This window comes from Netta rufina (genome assembly GCF_964035555.1).
Source record: "Netta rufina genome assembly, chromosome: 23".
NCBI lineage: Eukaryota > Metazoa > Chordata > Aves > Anseriformes > Anatidae > Netta > Netta rufina.
The window spans coordinates 217,021-239,299 of record NC_140147.1 but is presented as its reverse complement, the minus strand read 5'-3'; the positions used below and the strand labels follow the sequence as shown (position 1 = coordinate 239,299).

The 22,279-nt window shown below is 54.1% G+C and overlaps 1 protein-coding gene across 1 annotated transcript in view; it reads right to left on the bottom strand.

Moving 5' to 3' along the window:
* The window catches only part of RUNX3 (RUNX family transcription factor 3), a gene marked incomplete at both ends in the record, with an annotated part of 56,715 nt that overhangs the window by 23,671 nt on the left and 10,765 nt on the right, over positions 1–22,279 (bottom strand). The window contains 3 exons of the mRNA XM_084300529.1: positions 5,704–5,808; positions 10,703–10,859; positions 11,903–12,147. Of these exons, the coding sequence (XP_084156655.1) occupies positions 5,704–5,808; positions 10,703–10,859; positions 11,903–12,147 (507 nt within the window). The remainder of the gene's footprint in view (positions 1–5,703; positions 5,809–10,702; positions 10,860–11,902; positions 12,148–22,279) is intronic.

Here is a 22,279-nt window from a genome sequence, read left to right as displayed (position 1 = left end):
GGTTTGTGGAGGCGCCGATGTTTGAGGTGCCGGGGCCAGAGAGGCGCTGGGCGTGGGATGAGAACCGAGATGGAGGCGGCGAGATTGGGGTGTGGGCAGTGGAGCCGAGGTGTGTCCAGGCTGGCGGGTCCAGCGCAGGATGGGGTGGTTCAGGGCGCTGTTTTTTTTTTTTTTTTTTTTTTTATCAGTGCAGCTTCAAGGTGGATAGAGAAGCCACAGCAAGGTATGCATCATCTCAAGTAAATGCTGATACAACCCTTTCTCTTCCTCAGCTGCCACCTGGGCAGTGCAGGCGGTGCTGGAAGAAATGCTTTTAGAGAGGGTCTTGAGGTAACCTGGCATTACCAGTTAGTCTTTCTTCTCTCTCCCATTAACACCTTGCACAGGAACAGTGTTCCCATCTGCAGGAAGGAGGCTTGCTACCCTCTGCAGACCCCACGCTCTTGACTTCCCTGCTGAGAATGCGTGGCTGTGCTGCAGCTTGGACTGACATCACACGCAGGGGACAGGCGGAGAGGGAAACCCTCACCCAGCCGAGGCTCTTAAAAATATCAAAGCAGAAACCAGTGGTTCTTGGAAACAACTCAGAAACGTGGGAGGTGAGAAGCCTTTCCACCCGCCAGCTACGTGCTGTGCGAGGGGGGAGCGGGTGCTCGGGGCACAGCAGAACCACGGCCACACACTGCACCCATGGCAGGGGCGCTGCTCCCAGCACGTGTTTCCAGTGGATGTGAGGAAGGAGCCTTTTGGAAAGGTGGCCAAGGAGGGGACACCTCGTGCCTGTACAGGATAGGCCCAGCCAGGAAGTCCCTGCAGGGTCAACGTGGTGGGGAGCAGGAGTCTAAATGTTTTTGCTAGGTGGAGGTGAGCCTGGCACTGATCATCTGTCCCCTCCCACTCCAAGCCCAGCAGACACTGCGCAGCACAGGGACATGCTTACTGTGGTCACACCAAGCAGGGACATGACCAAAAGCACCAAGTCTCCAACGCATGCACCCAAAACAAGCAACAGACACCAACTCGCTGCCCAGTGGCCCCCACCAACCATGTGTGCTTGCTTTGCTGCTCCTAGCCATGGCCTGTCAGTTGACCAGGGAGGGGGGAAGGCAGGAACCCCGCTGCCATCCCGCTCCTCAGCCATGGAAAACCAAGGTACAGCCCCTCCTGCCCTCATCCTCCTTTCCATCACTCGTTCAGGACAGAAGTGTAAAAGCAAGTGGGTCTGTGCTGGCACCTCAGCCCCATGCCTGCTCCCTCTTCCACATGCTTTTCTGCTGGGGCAGTGACAGGGGAAAAAGCCAGCTGTGTACAGCTTGGCCAGCACCAAACCTCAGGAACAGACCTTATCCTCCAAGCGGTCTAAGTCCTCACCATATGAGCAGAGAGGGCTCTAGACATCCTGGCACAGCTGCCCTGCACCTTGCCCACCTCCACAGCACCCATGCTCAGGGCTCGACACCCACTCACAGCCAGAGGGGTGGTTTTCACCCCCAGTGAACACAGCTGGATATTTACATGCAACCCCACAAGGGTTATGGATGGGTGATCACATCTGCTGTGGGTGCCCTTTGCTCCTCAGAGCGGCCAGGACAGCAGGGACAGGGTGGAAACAAGAAACAAGGGGTTAAGAGCTAAAAGACTTTATACAGGGAGGTTAAGGAAAGCTGAACAGCAGCAGGAAAAGTCAGAGCAAGTTAAAGACACTGAAGGAAAAAAGAAGGACTTTGCACAAGAGTTCTCAGGAGATGGGACAAAAAGCAACTATTGCTGCAAGGGGTGAGCTGGGAGGAGGACAGCAAGTGAAAAGGGTTGACAAGAAGTGACAGAAGGCAAGAGGGAAGAGCTGTAGGAAAGGAAGGGGAAGGGGAAGGCACCCAACAGGTAGGTGTGAGGGGGGAGGCCCTGGAGATGCTCTCATTTACCCAGGCATAGACTAAACATTACTGCATAGCTTCCAGCTATTCATTTTTCTGTGTTCTGCCTTCTGTGGATTATTTTGCAAGCAGGTGTGGATGCGAGAGACTGCACAAGGATTGCAGCTCAACTAAGTCAGGTTTTTGCTAAATAAAGAGCTGCAGAGAAGGGAGGGGGGAGAAGGAAATTCCACAGGAAGTTCAGATATTTTATTACTTCCTGTTTGTATGAAGTATGTCAACACTTGGCACCCAATGCACCATTTGTTTAGAGCTAAGGTGTCAACTTGAAAGAGTGTCCTTGATCTCTCCAGATCTAACCCACGATGAAGCAGAGCAAAAAAAAAAAAAAAAAAAAAAAAAAAAAAAGGAATGAGTGAGCAGGGCACTTGGGAGCAAGCCTGCATCATGGATGATGCAGGAGATGCTCATGAACCACAGCCAACATGAGCACTTGACCAAAGCCACTGCTGCTACCAGCCCTGTGCACAGCCTGACCCTACTCTTCACTTTGCTGTGGGCTGTGACCCACAGTTTCACCATGGGTCCTCCAAACAAGCACATCTGGGTGTCTTCAACACATCGGTCTGGCTCTCCCAGTCTCCCCATCCGGGTTTTAACCACTGGCCCCGCAATGGGCTCTGGCTGCAACCCGGTTCCCTGCAGTTTCTCACCCAACTCAACTTGATTTCAAACTCCTCAGATGTTTTCTGGGCAAAGCTTTAGTTAAAAGACTTGCTCAAGGGCTGAGATGAAGTGATGGGACAGGGGTGGAAGATGAATGGGAAGCTCAGAGGTGGGGCGTGGAACAGAGCCGCGTTTCTGGCCAAAAACCCCACGAGAACGTTTGCTGGAGGAATTTCACCGCATCTGAGAAGATGATGCCCAGGGCTTTCCCAGGATACCAAGACAAATGGCCAATTCTTTCCGTATGAAGGATGCTTTTCCGCACGATCACACCAGCCCCTCCCCAGCCGTGTCCAGCCTCCAGCACCAGCCAACACCAGTCCTGCACAAGAGGAGCCGCTATGCACCACATCCTTCTCATTTGCAACAGGGCAGCCAAGAAGGGGAAAAAATATTTTAATGTATATATTTACATCTATAAATGCACCTATGTAATATCCATGCATGTATAAAAATAACTGCAAGTCCTGCTGGTGGTTCTCACCTCCCAAAACCAAGCAGTGGAGGAGAGCATGAGCTGGTGTGCATGGACAGAGATGGTTGTTACTGGAGCCTTTCCAGCTCCCTTCCCAGCAGGTGCCGGGTGCACCCAGGGGTGCTATCCCAGAGAGCCACCCAGTGGCTGGTTACCCAGGAAAACCACCTTTGGTTTCCATGACCAGGTGGGCCAGCATCGTTCTACAGCCAGGATTTCTGCAGGGACAGGAGTGCAGGGAAAGGACGGGACAAATGTAATTTTATTTTTTTAAATTTCAGGTTAATTAGAAAATGAAAACCAATGAAGTATGACAAAGGAGAGAACTTTAAAAACAAAAAAAACTTTTCCCATACAGTGTAAGACTGTATTTTCACAAGACATGAGTGAATTCCCAGTTTGACCCAGGGCTTACAAATATGACCTTTGCAGCCAACAAGCCTATGACCATCTGCAAATAGCAGAAAAACTACAGCTTAGGTTTAAACTCTTCAGATCAGTAATTCATAGGATTTCGGGGGTGGAGGGCGGTTGGTAGTACAGGGATGAGGAAAAAAGATTGACTTTTAGGATCCACACAAGACAAGGAAATAAGCAACAAATAAATACTACACAGAGCTCTTTAAAGAGCCCAAATCTTCAGCACAAACATTATGAGGTACACAAATCAGAAAAAACAAAACAAAACAAAACAGCAAACTGCTGACCTTGCACGCCAGGACGGCATCCCCCAGGCAAACCAAGCAAGAGTCAGGGCCAGCTGCCCCATCCTCAGGTTTTAGCTAATTGTGCAAAATGAAGGCACTGCACCAAGGCCAAGAGTGTCCATGGCTCAAACCCACAGCTCCCTGCCTAGCTACAAATCCTGTGCCTCCGTATCAGAAAGTTTAAATTAAAGATCAGTAATGATCAACCATTGTGTTGAAATTCAAAAGGAGGAGTGGGTATGATTCAGCTTGGTTTTGGCAAGTACTGAGCGTTGGTGAAGTCAGAGCAAACCAAACGCTAAGAGTAGTAACTATCTTGCCTTGTATTATTATTTATATATTCCCTATGATGGTGATGATGATGATGATTATTATTATTAGAAAGGCGATCTGATGCAGCAGACAAGGGGCTGAGCCAGGAGTCAGGAGACCTGGTTTCTATTCCTGACATGGAACAGTTGTGCAACTCCCTGCCCAAACCCTGCCTGCTTTCTGCCTCCCAGCCTAGATTGCCCATTCCCAGGTGTTTGCAGTGCCCACCATGACCCATGTTTGCTCTCCACTGCCACAGCACTGTAACAGGGACATGCCTTATGCTTATGGTTTAAAAAACAAAACACTAAAAAAAACACAACACAGCATTGCACTGCCTAGGTACTATCTCTGCAAACAAGCACTCCAGACCAGCAGCCCAATGGGCTTATATAAAGTCTCTAACACCCCAAGCTCCAACATTTAAAAAAAAAAAAGGGGGAAAAAAGAAAAAAAATAAAAAGGGGACAAAAAGAATCAACAAAAAACAAGGCAAATAAAACTGTCTTGCAGAGGTAACAGCCTTGACCTGGCCTGACATCAAGGGGTGCCGATGGCCCAGCGACAGCATCAACAGAAAATATTTTCTAAAGCATATTTAGAAGGATCAAACTGTTTCCCTTAAATTTGGGCACTGACAGCTTTACATGCTAAGTGAACAAACTCTGCTTTATAGTGTCCAGGGTGGTGCTGAGCATGCAGGAAGGCAGAGCTGGAGCAGAAGGACAGCAACAGAGGGCTGGGAACGAGGTCCTGGGACCCCACCTCACAGGGGTCCTGACAAGCAAGTACTCAAGGAAGAGGGACAATCCTCCTGCTGACATTATTGGAGCATTTCCCCAGTCTCCTCTGATCATAGGAGAGGCACTCCAAGATGAACTTAAGCCACCCCAACTCCAAAAATCAACTGAGTGCAGCCAGTCTGCAGCTGCCATTGCAGAGACACTGCCAGCCCTGCAATATCCAGAAGACCCTTCTTGATCACAACAGAAAGATAGTTCTGTAGTTGAATCGTCTGCTTGGTTTTCTCAAGCAATGCAGCCTCCATCAGTGACCACTGCCAGCCAGAGGCTTTGACAACCTGAAAGTGAAACTGCCAACAAACAGAAGGGGAAGGTACCCTGCAAGCTCTCCTGGGCCCATGTGGACAGACAGGCAAATAGAAGCACAGAGCAGGGGAAACCTGCAAAAATGTTATTAATCAGAAATTCAGCCTCTGAAGCAGGGCACAGCATCTCCAGCTTCATAACTCCCCCCACCCCAAAAATGCCTTGCACACCCCCAGGATTGAGCCTTTGTCATTTCTACTGCATCCCAAGTGCCACGAGGAGCAGGGCTGTAGAACCGCACAGACCTTGGGGGACACAGAGCACAGCAAGAGGGACAAGCAGCAGGCAGGACACGTGTGGTGCTCCATGGAGAAAAAGAAAATGAAGACAATCCGGGCACACTCCTGGGGTTTGCCTGACCACACCATCATCTTTGCTCTGTGTGCTGCGAAAGGCAGCTGTCCCGGCTGCAGAGGCATCCTTCACCCGCGTGGCCAGGGAAAGTTCAGCCCCCTGTGGCACCCCCCCACTGCTCAGCAGCCAAATAAAACATAACTTACTTCGTGGCTCCCGGGGTCCGTCTACAGTCACTTTAATGGCTCGGTGATAGGTAGCAACTTGGGTGGGGTTGGTGAACACTGTGATCGTCAGGGTAAAGCTTTTTCCTAAGGGAAGGGGGGGGAGAGAAAAAGAGGATATTCACATATGTTCAACTCCTTCGAGAGTAAATTGCTCCTGCTGGAGAAAACTCAGACACAAACATCTGCATACACCAAACTCCAGCACACATATCAGTTAACTTTATGAGACATTATTGTCGAGACAAAGCTCAGCCACCTCCCGCTGGGGTTCAGCTGGCTGCAGTGAAGACAGACTTGGGCCTGGTTCAGAGCAGGAGCCTGAACCTTCACTGACAGAAAAGTCACTTGTCCCCCTTCACCTCCCCTATCCCAATATCACAGCAGCTTCCCATTGCCTCCCTGTTTGGACATTTCCCTTTTTCCCATGGGAATCCAGCCCCAAAATGCAGCACTGCACACTGGATCCTCTCTGCAAGGGCCATATTTGGGTCCTGGCACCCATGGAATACTCCTAGAGGAAAAATCAGGCAAGATCACATCAGTTTAGATGTGATGGATGATGGCATTTGCTGGGTAAAACTGGTGGCTGTGGCCCTGCAGAGGTAGGTTTGGAGGGGAGCTACATGGGGCTCTTGGCCATGGGGGCACCTGCGGCACACAGCCCACATGTGCTTATGCCAGGCTGCAGCAGAAACTGGAAGCTGCAAAGCCTGCACCAAATATGTCCAGCTTTGTGCACCAGGACTGGCCACCACACACGTGGCCCCATGGACTGGGGGGACTGTCCTTCTGTTCTCATTCCCCCAGCCCCAAATAGAGAGCAGGAACACACTGCCAGAAAAAAAGATTTCTTACATCATCATGGTGGGCTTTTAGTGATGCTTTTGACGCACTGAGCTTTTCACTTTTTTAATTATTGGGGAAAAAAAGTGGGGGGCAGGGAGGTAGGCGGTGAAAAGCTCTCCAAACCCATAATTTGCGAGAGCACAACAGTGACATTTTTTGGCAGAACACGTTTCCATTTGCAGCCCCAAATGCTTCTGGCATCGCAGAGGGCATTTTCTCCCCGTGCAGAGAGAGAAGCGGCAGCAGCAGCACGCCCCCGGCCCGGCCCCCGCTCCCCGACCCCTGCCCGTTGCTGGCGGGTCGGGGACACCATCGCCAGGCGCAGGGCTCGGCAGCGCCGGCTCCTCCTGAAAGGGCCTCGGCTCTCCCGCCCCCTCCCGGGGCAGCCCCGCAGCGTTCGGGAGTTCCGCGGGTAACGGGGGTGCTGCATGTGCGCGCAAGGGAACCGCGCCAGCCGATCCCCCAAGAGCAATCGCCGCGGCATTTCGAAGGCAGGCGGTATTTCGGAGGCAGAAAACCCAGCAGAAATCGCCCTGAAGTGCCTGCGCAATCACCCACGAGCTCCTCCAGCCTTCGCTTCACTCACAAACAGCTCCACCGAGAGCAAGAAACAGACTCCTCTCCCTCTTCCCTGGATTAGGGCTTTCCAGATCCCAACCACCATCTATAAGGGTGGATCTAAGAGTGCTCATAGTAAAAATCAGTGGTATTTATACAGCTAGACAGGAAAAGAAAAAAAAAGAATAAATAGAAAAATAAATTAATCTCCTGCAGAGAACACTGAGCAGTTATCTCAGGTGGGAAGTTTCTTTACGGGAGTGTTGGGGGGTGGGGAGTAAGGCTGGCTTTAAAGCAGACGGCAAGAAGGATTTGTGAAAGCCAGAAACCAATCCATGCCCTACTTCAGCTTTCAAAATAAGCCCAAACGGTGCACAAACCTTCAGCTCATACTCTACACAAGGAGTTTTTTTGTTTGTTTGTTTGTTGTTTTTTTTTTTACCCCCCTAAATGAAAATGTAACCCCCAAGGAAGCAGCCCGGCTGCCGACCTGCACCAAAGAGCCACACTGCCACAGCCTGCAGAGCGCGGAGGCTCCCGGGGACTGCGTTCACACAAAAACGGCCGACACAAGCAGAGTAGCTGTTAGCAAAATGTCTGCAGAAACCGAGTGCACAGATGAGGATTATTAGAAGAAATTATTTAGGAAGCTATTTCACGGGAAGGAAGGCAATGGGAGAGAGCCCTTTTTTTCGCGTGTGAGCGCAGCGCGGTGGGAGCAGGCAGCGCGGGGAGCACCCCGGGCACGCAGCGAGGGCTGAGCCGAGCTCGCAGCTCCGTGCTCAGCACTGCTACTTCCCACTAGGTGTGATTTTTATTTATTTATTTTTTTAATTTTAATTATTGTTCTTTTCCAAGCGACAATTCCCCTGCCTTTCGGTTTCACTCCCTGCTCCCCGCAGATACAAACACCTCTGCGCAGGGAGCACGGCTGCAGAGCCGAGCCGGCCGTGACATTTTGCGTCTCTAACAGCTCTCAAAAATCCTCCCATGAGTTGAAAATGACGATTATTACTCAGCACCATTTTTACTCATTTCCCGCCTTCTCGGGAAGCCGGGCTGTGGTTTCTCATTCCCACCGCTCCCCGGCCCCAGCGCCTGGGCGGCAGCAGCCGCTCGCCGGCGGCTCGAGAAGGAGCCCGGCTCCCTCGGGGGGTCCGGGCAGCTCCGAGAGATGCTCCGTGGGGACGTTCCCTGGCCGGGAGAGCAGCGCACACTGCTGCATCCCCTTGCCCTTGGCTTTCATTTTATATGCTGAAATATGAGCAGAAATCTTTATTCGAACGAAGCCGGGGACCCGGCCCTTTTCCCCTCCCTTCGTCCTGCACAGGGGGATGGTAATTTTGGAGAGGGGGAGGTAAGAATCTGCTTTTTCCCCCGCCCCCGGGCGGCTCACAGTGCTGGGTGACCCACACGATAGGAACAGAAGTGGCCGGCTCTGAACCACTTCAGCTCCTGTTTTCAAAACAAGAGCCTCGCTGGTTGTGATTCTCCTGCAGCTCAGGCACATTGACTTGCTGTTAGTCGGTGGACACAGGCTGTGCGTGTTTACAAGCACACATCTACACACCACGTATTTACACAAACTTTACACACACAGAACTCTGTTCCAACAAAATGTTCTGCAACAAATTCAGATTTCCACCAGAATTAACAAAACCAACACTGGACGTTAAGATTAAAAATCGTTTAAACTGAATTTTTAGCACTAAATATGCATCAAGTAGCCCCTTGCTGAGAAAGCACAGCCATGCACAGAGAACTAAGCACACGCTTCAAGCTGCAAGAAAACCCCACTGTGCCTCTTTCACACAGCACCAGGGAGCCTTGCTGGAGTTAGGTCTGTGCAGACACTACAAAGCCTCAGCCCGTAAGAGTAAGTAAAGAAATCCGCACTTGAGTTAAAACTTCTTGCTGGCTCCAAAGCCTGCTAGAGGCAACAGAGGTGTTTCCACTGCTGTAATGAGCATTTACCAGGACTCTGCTAGAGGAAGAAGACAATTCACCCAGCCACTTTCAGTAGACTGTAAACTACTGTTAATTCAGAGCTCGGGATTGCAGAGGAGGAAAGTTAATAATGAATTCAAGAGTCAAGTTGAGATTGGGTTGCATTCAGTTTGGAAATTTGTGTAAGGAAAATGAAAAAACAAAGAAAAGAGCCTAAGAGAATAATTGATTACAGAAATGAAAGCTTAATTCATAAAAGAAAAACATTTTCCATCCATCAACCTGCAACCAGTTAAGTGGAGAGTTTTAAAGAAACTGCAATTTGGAGAAGGAGCCAACAGGAAAAAGGAAATGTATGAAAGAATGTAAACTATTCAAGTTTCATAAAGAGGAACAAGTAAACAGTTATTACATGCAAATAATTCCTAACATCACTGCTTTTAATTAATGCAGAGAAGTCACAATACATCTGACACTGTATGTGTACATTCAAAGACTGAGAAAATGCTATTATATGTCCATTTAAAACAGTTTTTTTTTTTAATTTAAATTAACAATTAAGTGGTTTAGTCCATAGTGTTTATTGGCGATGAAATGCTGAAATTCTATTTATATTACTTGAAATTCAGGTGAAATGCGGCTGTGAGGAATCGTGCAGAAGTGAAGGGCACACTGGGATCTCCTCTCAACACCCACTGGCTCTCAGTATTTTCAGGGGATTTGTTCTGCTTTTCTCAGGTAGCAGGGACTAATTTCTTTGATGATTTGTTTCCAAAAAGCCAGTACTGTGATCGGTTTAAGGATAAATGACAGAGCCAGTCTCTAGAGACAGAAGGTAAAATTTCTGTTCTAGTTTCCCGTGCAGCAAGCATAGGGAAAAACAAATGCATCTTCCCCAGAAGGCACTCACACCTGCAACTGCCCCAGTTCCTGTGTCCCTGGCAGTGGTACTGCCCACAGCAATTTGAATGAATCTCTCTGCAACCCTACTCACCGCATCTACTCCATGCAGAGCACGGAATTATTCTTCTAATAAGAACTTCAAACATTTGATTTGCACCCTTTAACAGCTAACAGAAAGGCAGATTATTGCCTCATCAGACCCCAAGTACATCCACCTGCAGAGGGGACCCAGGCTCCAGCAGTCACCTGTCTGCCTTATCTCACTGAGAAGACTCTCCATAAATTTAGAAGTACTTGGGCTGGGGCTGCCTACCAGTTCATGCATGTACACTTCTGAGTGAAACCCATGCACCTGAGAGGGGCTGCATTACAACACCACATTGGTTTTACAACAAGGTTTCTTTTCCTGCACCATCTGTGCCTGATGTCTCAGCAGAGAAAAACCCCAGGGAGGAGCGGAGCAAAGCCGCCACTAGATCTGCTCTGCAGGGAGCAGCCGGGGATGCTGCCACATCTCTCCAACTGCCCCACTGCCCACGGCCCACTCAAAAACCACTTCGGTGCTGGAGGTTTCCTCCCTGCCCGACAAGCCCAGCCCGCAGCAGCAAAACCACCTCCATTGGCTCACAAGACATATACCGTTAAAGTACAACAAACTTTTTTTTTTTCTTAGAGAAAATAAAAGCCAAATAAGAAGGCCAACCATTTCCTGGCCGATACCTACCCCTGCCGCTTCTCCCAACAAATCTGAGATCGTTAAATCTTGCTACTTGGTTTTTCATCACGGCGGAGGCATTGCGGAGCTCTGCAGAGTAGTTTTCATCATTCCCTGCCATCACTGTTACCACCGTCCCATCAGGCACATCTCCAAGGGCTACAACCTAGGGCAGGACAAAAGGATTTTAGGCTGAGTTTAACTGCGGTCTGAGCTAACCTGCCCTACGGTTTCGCTCCCCTCAAGCCCCCTCAAAGATAAACCAAAACCAAAACCAATCCGAGACCCCGAGAAGAAAAACAAATAAACAGCAAAACAACAACGAAAAAAACCTACACACTAAAAAATGGATGGGGAAGGAGAAAATGAGCTAAAACGGGGGGGTAAGAAGTAGCGAGGGGCTTCCACGTGCCGGGGGTCTGTCCGCCGCACGGCTCGGGCCGGGGCGAACCGCGGCTTTGCGGATTTGTTTTGTTCGGTTCGGGAGAAACTCGCTGCCGAGCGCGAGGCGGCTGCGCCCGGGGTCCCGGAGCGGCCGCCGAGGGGAGAAGCGACCGGCGGGCGGCGAAGCGGCCCCGGTCCGCGGAGCGGCGCCCCGCGCTCCCGGCGATAGCGCACGGCAGCGGGACTCGGTTTGTAAAAACCTCCCCGCCTCGCCGGGCTGCCCGGAGCCCGGCCCTGCTCTCCAACCCCTCCCGATTCCCCCGCCTCTCCTCCCGCTGCTCTTTTCGCTTTTTTCGCCTTGGCCCCGTTCCCCCGGCCCCAGCACCGGTCGCGCAGCGGGGCCGCCCGTCCCGGTGCACCCCGTCGGGCCACCCCGTCCCGTCCCGCGGGAGCGGAGCCGTGGGGAGGCACACGCGGCCCGGGCAGCGTAACCCGGTGCCGGCGCTCCAGCTCCTCGCTTTCTTCTTGCAGATTAGATCTCCCTTCCCTGCCTCCCTCTCTCGGGAAGGTAATTAACCTCCAGTCTCATTAAACTTCAAAGTTGCCTGAGAGCTCCTAACTGTACGGAATATCTAAGATGCGGTGACCGCAGGGCAATGCGGAGACTTGATTAAAAATAATAAAAGAGGTTCTCGTGAAGGTGATGTCAGGAGCGAGTCAAAATGAAAGGGGCGGAGGGAGAGAGGCGAGCGGGTCGGAACGGAGGGCAAGAGGGGGGTAGCGGAACCCGGCGCCCCGCAGCCGTCCCCGGAGCTCCCGGCTTACCTTGAAGGCGACGGGCAGCGTCTTGTTGCACCTCCAGTGGGACGGCAGCACAGAGCACAAGAAGTTGGGGCTGTCGGTGCGCACCAGCTCTCCGGCGTGGTCGGCCAGTACATCCACGACGGAGCGCACCTCGGGTCGCGCCCGGGCGCCCGGTGCGGCGGCCCCCAGCGCCCCGCTGTTCTCTCCCATCTTACCGCAGGGGAATGCCGTGGAGGGGGGTGTGAAGCGCCTGCTGGTGCTCGGGTCTACGGGAATACGCATCACAACAGCGGGCGTCAGGGAACCGCCGCGGCCGGGGGGGACGAAGAGGGGCCCGGCGAGGCCCGGCGCCCACCGCTCGGCTGCGGCGGGGCTCCCGCGGGGGGGCGCGGCGGGGCGGCGGGGCGCGGCGGGGGCGCTCCCCGCGGGCGGCTCGGGCAGCGGCAGTCGGGGCCCGCGCCGCCTCGCTCCGTCCCGGCAGATTTCCGTGCTCGGCGGGGCGGCCCGGGGCGAGCGGCGCGGGGGGGCTGCTCCTCCCGCCCGGCTCCGGGGCGCGTCTCCGGAGGCCTCGCTGCGGTCCCGCCCGCCCCGCCCGGGGAAAGGCGGCGCTGAGCCCCGGCACAGCCACGTCGCGGCCGGGCGCGCTCGGCTGCAGGCGGGTCCCCTCCGCCGGGCGGCCCCGAAAGCAGCTCCCCAGTGCCAGCCGCGCCGCCCGGTACCGTATTTACTGCTGGCCCCGGGGGGGCGGGCCACGCCTGAAGGACGGGGCGCCGCGCCAATGGGGCGGCCGCGAGGGGCCTCGTCCCCGCCCGCCCGCCGGCTCCTGGGGGGCGCGGGGGCGTGGTCACACAGAAAAGGGGCGGTAACTCCGCCAAAGGGGCGGGGCCTCCCTCGAGGCGGGCGTGTCCCCGCGGAGCCCCGCCCCACCGGGCCGGCCGGGCCGGCAGGGCGCACGTCGGGGCCCCGGCAGCTTCTCGCCGCCGCCGCCGCCGGGGGTTTTTGGGGGGCGGTGGGGCCGGGATGGGGCCGGAGGCGCCGCCGTGGCCGTGTGGCGCGGCAGGCAGCGAGGCCCGTTCCTCTCCCCGCCGCGGAGCGCTCCCGGTGCCGCCGCCCGCGACCCCCAGCGCGGCTCGGTCACCGCGGGACGGGGGGAGCCGAGGCCGCGCCACTGGGCCCCGCCGGCTCACGCCGAGGGGCGGCTCGCCCCGCAAACCGCGCTGCAAGCCGCGGCTCCCCGGCCTCCGCTTTCCGGCCCCCCAAAGCTGGAAGCCGCCCCAGCCTCGGGCGGTCCCGGGGCGCCCGCGGTGCCCTGCGGCCCCGGCCGCTCTGCGGGGGCTGCGGGTCTGGGCACGGCCGGCGGCCCCGGCCGGAATCGTTGGCGAGAAAACTCGTGGCGAAGCGACCGGTTCTGCAGGAACAAAACGAAGGCGTCGGGCTCTCTGCGGCTGCCCGCGGAAACGCCGCGCCGCGAGGCGAGCCGCGCCGGGGGCGGGCGGGGGGCAGCGGCGGAGGGGCGAGGCGGGGATTGCTTTGCCCCGCGGCCCGGCTGGGTCGCGGCGGGGACGAGCTCCGCGCTCCGCGGTCGGGCCCGAGCGGCGCGGGGGGGCTCAGCGGCTTCCCGCAGGTTCGGGGCCGGCACTGCACGTCGGGGCTGGCGGCGGAGCGCAGCCGGCCCGGCTCCGCGCTGCGAGCAACACGGTTTCCCTTAAAACTAAAAGCAAATTCTTATTTTGACGAATTCCGCCTCGAACTGCCGAAACATTTTCCCCCGCAAGCCGCCGGGCGCGGAGGAGCCCGGGCCGGGCTCCCCTTCTGCTGCCGGCAAGAGCCGAGCCGGGGACACGACCGAAAGACAAAATCTGCGTGTGTCAAAATAAGCGAACAAAGACATAATTTAATAGGGACAAAGGAGAGAGGAGCGGAGGTTCCCTCGCGGCGGTGCCCCGTTGGTAACCGGGGCACAGAGGGAAGCTGCTCCGGCCCCGCGGAAGTCGCACCGGTGCCGGGGACAGCACCGGCCCCGAGCCGGCCCGGGGGGGCGGCCGCCGACCCCTGCGTGCCGGGCGTCTCCTGGCGGCTCCCTGCGCGGAGGCGCTGCGATCCTGCCCTTTTTAGGGGAAAGCTCGCCGAGCCGCGGAGCCGCCGCGTTCACTGCTATTTTTTGCCCCCGTGTAGCAGCGAGGGAGACGCACGCGGAAGGCGGCTGCCCGCGCTGGGCGCGGAGCCCTGGGCAGCGCTGCGGGCGGGCCGGGCTTGTCGTGGCCTCCCGCCGGGGCCGGCCGGGGCTCGATCCCCGCCGTCCCCCTGGTACCCTCGGGGATGACACGGAGGGGTTGTGCAGGGGGCGGGCACGGCACGCCTGCGCGGCGGGGCGCGGGCAGCGCTGCAGTGCGGGCGCACGGCCGCCGGTGGGCGCCGCGGCTCCGCGCGGCGGCTCCGCGACGGGGCGGGCGCGACGGGGCTGCCCGGGCCGCTGCCGCCCCGGACCGGGCCCGTGCCGAGGCTGGGCGGGGGGCCCGGCGCTGCTCTGGCGTCGCAGAGCCCCGCCGCGGCTGCCGACGTCGTCCTGCTGCCCCCCCCCGCCCCCGATGTGATTTCGGTCTCGGTTCTTCCCCGCTGCGCGGGTTCTCCCCGACGGAGAGGGAAGCGCGGCCCCGGGGCTCCCGTGTTGCCCCCCCCCGCCCGGCTGCTCTCAGACGGAGCACCGGGCTGGGACGGGACGGTGTGGGGGGTCTCGGTGGGACAGAGCTGCCTCCCCGCGGCACGATGCTCATTTCTAGGTTTACTGGCTTTACATTTCCTCCTTTTCCTGTCTTTTTATTTTTATTTTTTATTTTTTTTATTTGCTTTAAAGTCCTGCTGGGAACTTGCCTTTTAAGTGTCTCTCCCTAAAACCTGACATTCCTGCAGAGCATGGGCAGTGACACAGCACCTCGGCCCCCTTCTTCCCAGCCTGCTCCCCACCAGTAGAGGTGACAAGTTCTTCTCCTGTTTATAGATGCCGTGAAGTGAGAATATAATCCATTTACTGCAGCCAGGGAGGGACTGAGCACCTGCCATGGAGCACATCAAACCCATTCACGGGTTTTGGGCGCTTGTTTGGAGGAGCTGGTGTCCCCCAGCACAGGCGGGCCCGGGCCCGGCAGTGCCCAGCTGGGGGCATGCTGGTGGGCAGGAGCAGCCCGTCCTCAGGCATTTGTCCAGCTGCTGTGTGCTGACGAGCTGCTCCGCACCGGGACTCTGTAAGCACTGTGGCCACACAGCACTGTCCTCCCCAGGAGGCTCTTGCTTTTCATTACGCTTTATGCAAATCTTTTTCGTCTAACCCAAATCATCCTTTGGTGAGGAGAGGTGATGCTATTTAGAGAGAGGGCACAAACCTGGATGATTTCCGTAGCCCACACTCCTGCTATTACCTCCGCCTTCAGGTATGATGGAGGCACATTCCTGCCTTATGTCAGTGTCCATTTGCGGCCCTGATGTCCATGAATTGCTCGAACCCCTTTTTATACTGGTAACAACATGCTCAAAAGGGCATCTGATTGCATCGTCTAAGTGTCCTCAAGGTACCATATAAATGCCTCCCCAAAATACCTGGAGTCAGTCACCCAAGCTGGGTATTTCCAGGTGTGAAGCATACCATGTCCTGCCCCTCCCCTGCAGCCACCCCAAAAACTACTCACACCAGCACCCTCTGATCCCCCACACTGACTTTTTTTTTACTTCTGAGCAATGGGAGGCAAGCTCACTCCCATAACCTGTTGCATCATTTTGTGGCCCTGCACTTCCCCATTGCATAGGTACAAAGCTGGCCACTGCCTTGCAGCAACACAAAATGCAACCTAAAACATCGAGCAGCGGTAAATCAGACTTCCCCCAACTTCAGATTGGCTGGTCATCCCAAGACATGCAAAGCCCAGCAAAGCAACTCAGCATCTGTTCCAGCAAAGAGGTGTTCAAGCAAGAAAATGTGTCCCAGAGCTACAGGGACCCTTGGCACCAGCAAGCTCTGAGCCTGACAGGAATTATCTTTCGTTTGAATTATCCCTCAGTCTCAAAGAGGGGCTCCTGCTCCAGGTGATGGAGGGTAAAGTTAGGCACTCATGTCCGAGTGAAACACCAGGCTTTCAGCTGCCAGCCCCTGCCCTTTCCCTTTGCAGCACAGAGCCAAACGGGACAGCAACTGCCCTGGAAGCTGCACTGGAAATGGAGAGAGAGGAACGAAGCGCACACCACTCTGTTCCTCCACAAACCAGGAAATATCGACACTTGGGGAGTATTCCTCCAGCCCCTGCTCACTCCAGGGAAGGTTAATGTGGTATAAGACCATGGATTTGCATGGGCCTCTTTTCAAATACTTTGAAGCTACTGTTCACATTTGCAGGGAGGTCAGCAGCTCTTTAAATCATTACTTGCTGGGATTAGTTCCCTTACAGTTTCCTCTGTAGTTTTTAATTCATTTGAGCTGTTATTTAGCAGCAGAGCCACTTGCTTCAACAGCAAGGAAGTAAGTGCAGAGGCTTATAGGAAGCTTTCTATTAAAAATTCATCACAAACTGTCTCAGGAGCACAGTGCTCAGTAGGGCCATGCGGGTGTCTGGATCTATTTTGTAGTTAAGGGAAGGGGATGTGAGAGCAGCATGCAGGGAGGGAGCGTGCTATTCATTCATAAATCAAACAACAGATGCTAGGTCCAATGGGGTGCACGATGGTGACAATTTTTAACCCCTGAGTGTCACAGACAAAACAGGCTCTCACGAGGCAATTATGTGAGCCGCAGTCAGAGGCTCCTGCAGGAGGGAAGTTGTGGCACTCAGGGGAAGAAATATGGGGAAACTGGTGTGTGTGTGTGTGTGTGTGTGTGTGTGCGCGCGCGTGCGCAAAAAGCAGTGCCTGCCCCAGACATAACTCACTGGGAAGCCTGTACTTGGGCAAGGGACCTGCTGTGAGACTGTCCTGCTGGTGACTCCAGCAGCGCTGCACCAGACACTGCTCTGTGGCCAGTATGCCCTGGGGCTGGGTGACACCCATAGAGAAGGGAGGAAAACCTATCTCAGCACCCGCTCACAAGGCAAGAGCTGCAATTTGACATCAATATTTGAGCCAGGGCATCCATTAACCCCATGGGAGCCACAGCTGCCCAGCTCCACCTCACTGTCTTCATAAGCAGCTCTGGAGCCTTGTGTCCAGGATCGTTGCATGGAGCAGCCAGAGCAGGAGGAAGACTCCAGCAAAAGTGTTGGATCCTGGCATGAAATGCTGCCACCCAGGAAAATCAACATGAGATTCCTACCTGGCTGCCTGGGGCCAGGTTTCTTTCACCATTTGAAGGACTAGAAAGACCACAGTTGGAGGAGTGGTTGCATTCTCTCCTTACAACTTTGGGGCTTGCCTGTCCTCCCATTTCTCCCCATTTTACACCAGTGCATTATATACCAGTCCTTACTTAAATCAGCATCCCCAGGAAGACTCTCCACATGCATGTGCACCCACATACACATCCTTGGCCACTCAGGAACCAGAGAACTGAGCCCCAGGGGCACGCACTGGGGTGAATCACGGGCAATGCTGCTGCTCCTGAGGTATTCTCAGCACTACACACCGCATGCAATGAGAGCCAGAACGCATGGCTCCCCTGGCACCAGACTTTTGCGGGCATCCTGCACTCTGTGCAGCATGATGGGAGGGGATTTTCAAAAGCTGCAAAGTGACTTAGGAGCACGAGTGCTATTGACGTGAATCCTGTGGTTCTGAAGTCACGAAAGTGCCATTCTTCATTGTTCAGCACTGTGATTCTCCTCTCCTCACAACGGCAACAATTAAGAGCATATTCAGGGCTTACATCCTCTGTGCTATTGATAGCACAGCCGAGCTTTTTGGAGCATGGGTCCCATCTGCCACTTCCACTCCTTTTTAAAAGATCCTAATGACTGTCAGATCCTTTTAGTTCTTAATTAATTTCAGAGTTCAACTGCAAATAGGAAACAAGGCAGCTTTTGCCCTTACGCATATGAATATTACTGTTCCATTTAATGTGGTTACTGGTGGAATGCTGTTATTCATTCCTGCCTGCAATAAAAGCCACATGTTTTTAAAACTTTGCACTTGAAAAAACTTTTAGGAAAGAAATCAAGTATGTTTTGTATGCATGGCATGAGATAAAAACTAGTCATAAATATTCAAAGAACAGTTAGAGCTTTATGCTTGATTTAAACAAGTGAACAGAGAAGTACGATGGTTGAAGTAAGTGGAGAATGAAAGCCTGATGCTCCTTTAAGAATGTGTTTATGCAGAGAAAAGGAACTATTCATGCAAAGGTTATGGAGCACCTAAGGACATCCCATCTCCTCCAAAAAAATGCCCAAGGTGGATAACAACTAGAAACACAGTGCTTTTTTTCCTGAGTTATTAAGGTTTGTGGAGTTTCTGTCTCTTTGGGGGTTTCTGAGGAGTCTAGAGGGGTGCAATGCCTCTTGCCAGACCCTATGGGGGTGAGGACTCATCTTCCATGGAGACACCCCTGCGGTGCCCACTCCCACCTTGGCAGGCAGGTGGCTGAAGTCCTGCCGAGTCTTTCACAGGGCACCTGGGATGCGGCATGGACCTCTCTCAGAGCCTAGGCAGCTCAAACCAGGAGAGAAGGGAGCAGCCTCCAGCCTCCGGGCCCCAGGCACTGCCCAGGCCACAACCGTGCACAGGGCCTCAGGTGCTGCCAGAGCCTGGGCTGGTGCCAGACCCTTCAAAACCCAAAATGCGACATGGGGAGAAATAAAAAAAAAATTCCAAAGGAAAGAAAAAGGGGAAATGTCTGGATGGTGGAAAGAGGAACTGAAAGGCACATGACGACAAGAAAAGTACAACGGGGTCGATGTAAAAAAACACAGTATGATTTCTAAGCTCAAGGAGAGGCACTCCGAGGAGCTGCTGTCACGGAAGGGCTCCCAGGCCAAGGGCTGGGGCGCTGGCAGCCCTGCACCCACACAGCTGCAGTGTGCAGGGAAACCCTGCTGCATGTGCCAGGCAAAGCAGCTCTCCCACAACACGAACAGGCTCTGGAAGGCACTTTCTTGTCTCAGAAAGTAGCCATGCTTTGGCAAACCTGCCCCATCACTTATCTCCATGTGGTGACTCAATGTGTAATGATGTTTCCCAAAGAACATTTTTCAGTGAGGCTCCCATGAGTCTGGCCCCAAATGTTGCTGTGATGCTGGGTATCAAATGGGTGCACAGTGCTCCTGTGGCAGGCTGAGATTTGCACACGGAGCCTCTGGGAAGGGTCATTCATGCACACCAAAGCAGCGGCCAGGCTGTGTGCCCGCGTGCCAGCTGGGTGAAATGTTCGCAGTGCCCTGAACACTGCTGCGCTGTGCTCCAGCAGCTGGAGCCACGCATTTGGGGAAGTCAAACACGAACAGAGAGAAAGTGAATGCTGGGAAGTGCTCATGTTCTCCCACTCTCACCTAATATCGCTGCGAAAGGCACCGGGCTTGTAGCAAACTGTGGCCGTAGATTTAGATATTGCTGCAATGGCCGCAACTACACCTTGGAGACAGGGACAGAAATGGGTGCTTGTCTGCCCGGTGAGGGCAGGAGGGGACTGACAGCATCTTGCAGCTGGAACTGGCACCAGCTGGAGCTCCAGTTTCCTTTTCAGGTCTAATAGAGCCTCTTAGTGCCACATCTCAACAAAACCAGTTTTATAGGCAAGTGCAAACACACCTCAACCATTTAACTTCCCTGCAGAACATCAGCATTGCAACGGGAACCCACCCTGCACTCCCCAAGGGCACCCCGTTGACTCAAGAGCCCCTTAACCAGGCAGCTGACAGACTGGCTTTCCAAGGCCGACAGACTGGCCTTGTGCATCACCAGTAGCTTGCTCCAAAGAGAACGGTGGGGTCTTGCCACCTCATGCTGGCTGACCACAGGGCAGCAGAGATTCCCCACAGCAGCTTTGCTGAATTTCTGAAGCCCTTCCTGGAACATCCTCGTGTTGAAAACGAAGAGTGCCCCCCAAACCTCAGCTTGTGGTGCCTCACTGGGAGAGCCACCTCCGTGCCACGGTGAGACCTCCTGCTCTCCTGCCTCAGCCCATCTTATTTCTCCACTCTTCTTTCCAGCGGAGAATTACCTGACTTCTGCCTGGGTTGGGCAAAGCCCTGGTAGATGCACAGCTGGCAGCTGGGAAGGGAGGCACATCACAGGAGATGCTTTATAAATATGTGGTCTGCCAGCTAGCCTAATTCAGCAGCTTTCATCCACATGAGGGATTTCCCCACTTGTCTGCAGGCAGATGAGTTTGCAGAGCAGGGTGGTATTTGTTCTCCAGCAAGACAACCGTCTAGCAAAGCTCCCAAAACTGGCATTTAAAGGGAGGAAAAAGAGGGTGAGGGACAGGAAGCATGGGACAGATTGTGGCGATGGAGCCCAAAGAAGCTGCAATGTGTGCACCGAGCAGCATCGTACACGGCTGGGGGAACATGGACAGAAGGGCGGCAATACATTTCTCCAGCCCATTGCAATGCTGCTTGGGTGAAGCATGAGCAAACAGCCAGCAGTGGCTGCCGGCTGAGCCCTGTGGGCAGATCCCAGGTCTCTGCATTCAGTCATTGCCCCAGGTCCACCTCACATGGGCTGTGACTCAAGCAGCTTGCCCAGAACCCCGGAATTTCTGGGGACCAGTAGTGCTGGCAAGGTCTCCTCCCATGGGGTGCTGAGGCCATGGGGCCCATCCCACCCCAAAACTCACACTGGAGAGTAAAGTTGCCTCTGGGGACACATCAGAGCATGCGAGGAGATGCTGTGTGTAGCCCTGTCAATGGGACTCAACAGCCATTCCCTGAGGATCACACCAGTTACAAATTAAGCCATGAAATCGCCGGCAAACACAGCTATAACTCTACCTTATAGCTCAAGGCAGATGATACAAATGAGATTCAGGCTGGCTTGCATCCCTTTTGCAATGCCAGGGTTGTAATTGCACCCTGGACATTTCTGTCAATGCAACTGATTGGCTTTTTTTTTTTTTTTTTTTTTTTTTTTTTCCCCACAGAAAACAAGGTCCCAGGCTAGGACCAGCTTGTCCTTTACAAGTTGTGTAACATTCCCATGGGACTGACCCCTGACTTGTGCCTTATCTGCCAGACTCCATGGCAATCAGCCAAAGAAACAGTGAAGGTTCTCCACCAGTGACACAGAGCAACCTCAAACTGCTGTCAGTGACCAACCTATGGCAAAGTAATTCTGAGAAAACGAGCCTCTGGTTCCAGTTGCAAGTTGTCCTTTGGGCCCACACCATTTTTTTCCAGGCTGGTTTGCTTTTTGCAATTATTCACTAGTTTCACTTCTATGAATAACTCTCGGCAATGCACTATCACCACGATGTCACAGCAGAGCTGCGGTCAGGCAGCTTTGACTAGATGGAGTCTGGGTTAGGGTTGCTTCTGCTCCTTCCTCGGATTATTTTTTCCGGTGCAAATGTTCTCTTGTCATATTTGCCATTCTGTAAAGACTCTCATTGGCAACCAGCATCCCTGGATGGTAAGTCTCATAGCGGTAGAGTAGCTACAGAAAACCCCAAAGAGGGCTCAGACTGTGAATTCACCTTGCACTTTAGCATCCATGTAGGCAGAGAACAAATCCCCTGGACTTTAAGGAATTAGTCACAGGTTAAAAACTACATGGAAGGTACTTTTCTGGTTTCTGGCTATGAACTCTGACAAATCAAATGCAATGTTATGTAGAGAATGTTGTTGAGTCCTTTTTGCTGCTCATCCATCTCCAGCATGCTGGGAAGGGAACCACGCCTGCCTGCTCCCTCCAACCCCCCAGCCCTGCAAGCCTCGTGCTGCATGAGCTCATTTTTGCAGAAGTTTCTTATAAAAGTTTGTATGCAACCAGGAGGTGCCTGTCTGCCGGGGTCAGCTGTCTGACACCACCAGCAGGCTCCCACCCCAGCCGAGGCCACGGGCTGGGAAGTGAAGCAGTTCAGCAGCAGGTTAGGGCTGGAGCCGAGAGAAATGGAGAACTTGTCCAGACAACATGGTAGTGGCTTTCAGTCTAGCATGAGCAGCCAGCTCTGCGGGGAGAGGGGGGATCTTATCTGTGAAACGCAACCTCAGCTGTTTCCTCGGGTCTGAGCCGTTCTGTGTCTGGCTGAAGGGACTGCCTGAACCTCCAAAACTGGAAGAGATCATGTGGTTTTGGAGAATATTTTTACATTTTCTCCTAAAACTGAACAGAGGGCCATCACTGGCAGGAAGCGTGGGCTCTGGGAGAAGGCATTGGCGGGGGAAGCAAGATGTCTGGGTTCAATTCGCAGCTCCACCGCAGCCTTCCCCAAGGACTCTGGACAAGTTGCTCATGGGCTCCAGCAAGTGCTTCGGTTCCCCCATCTGC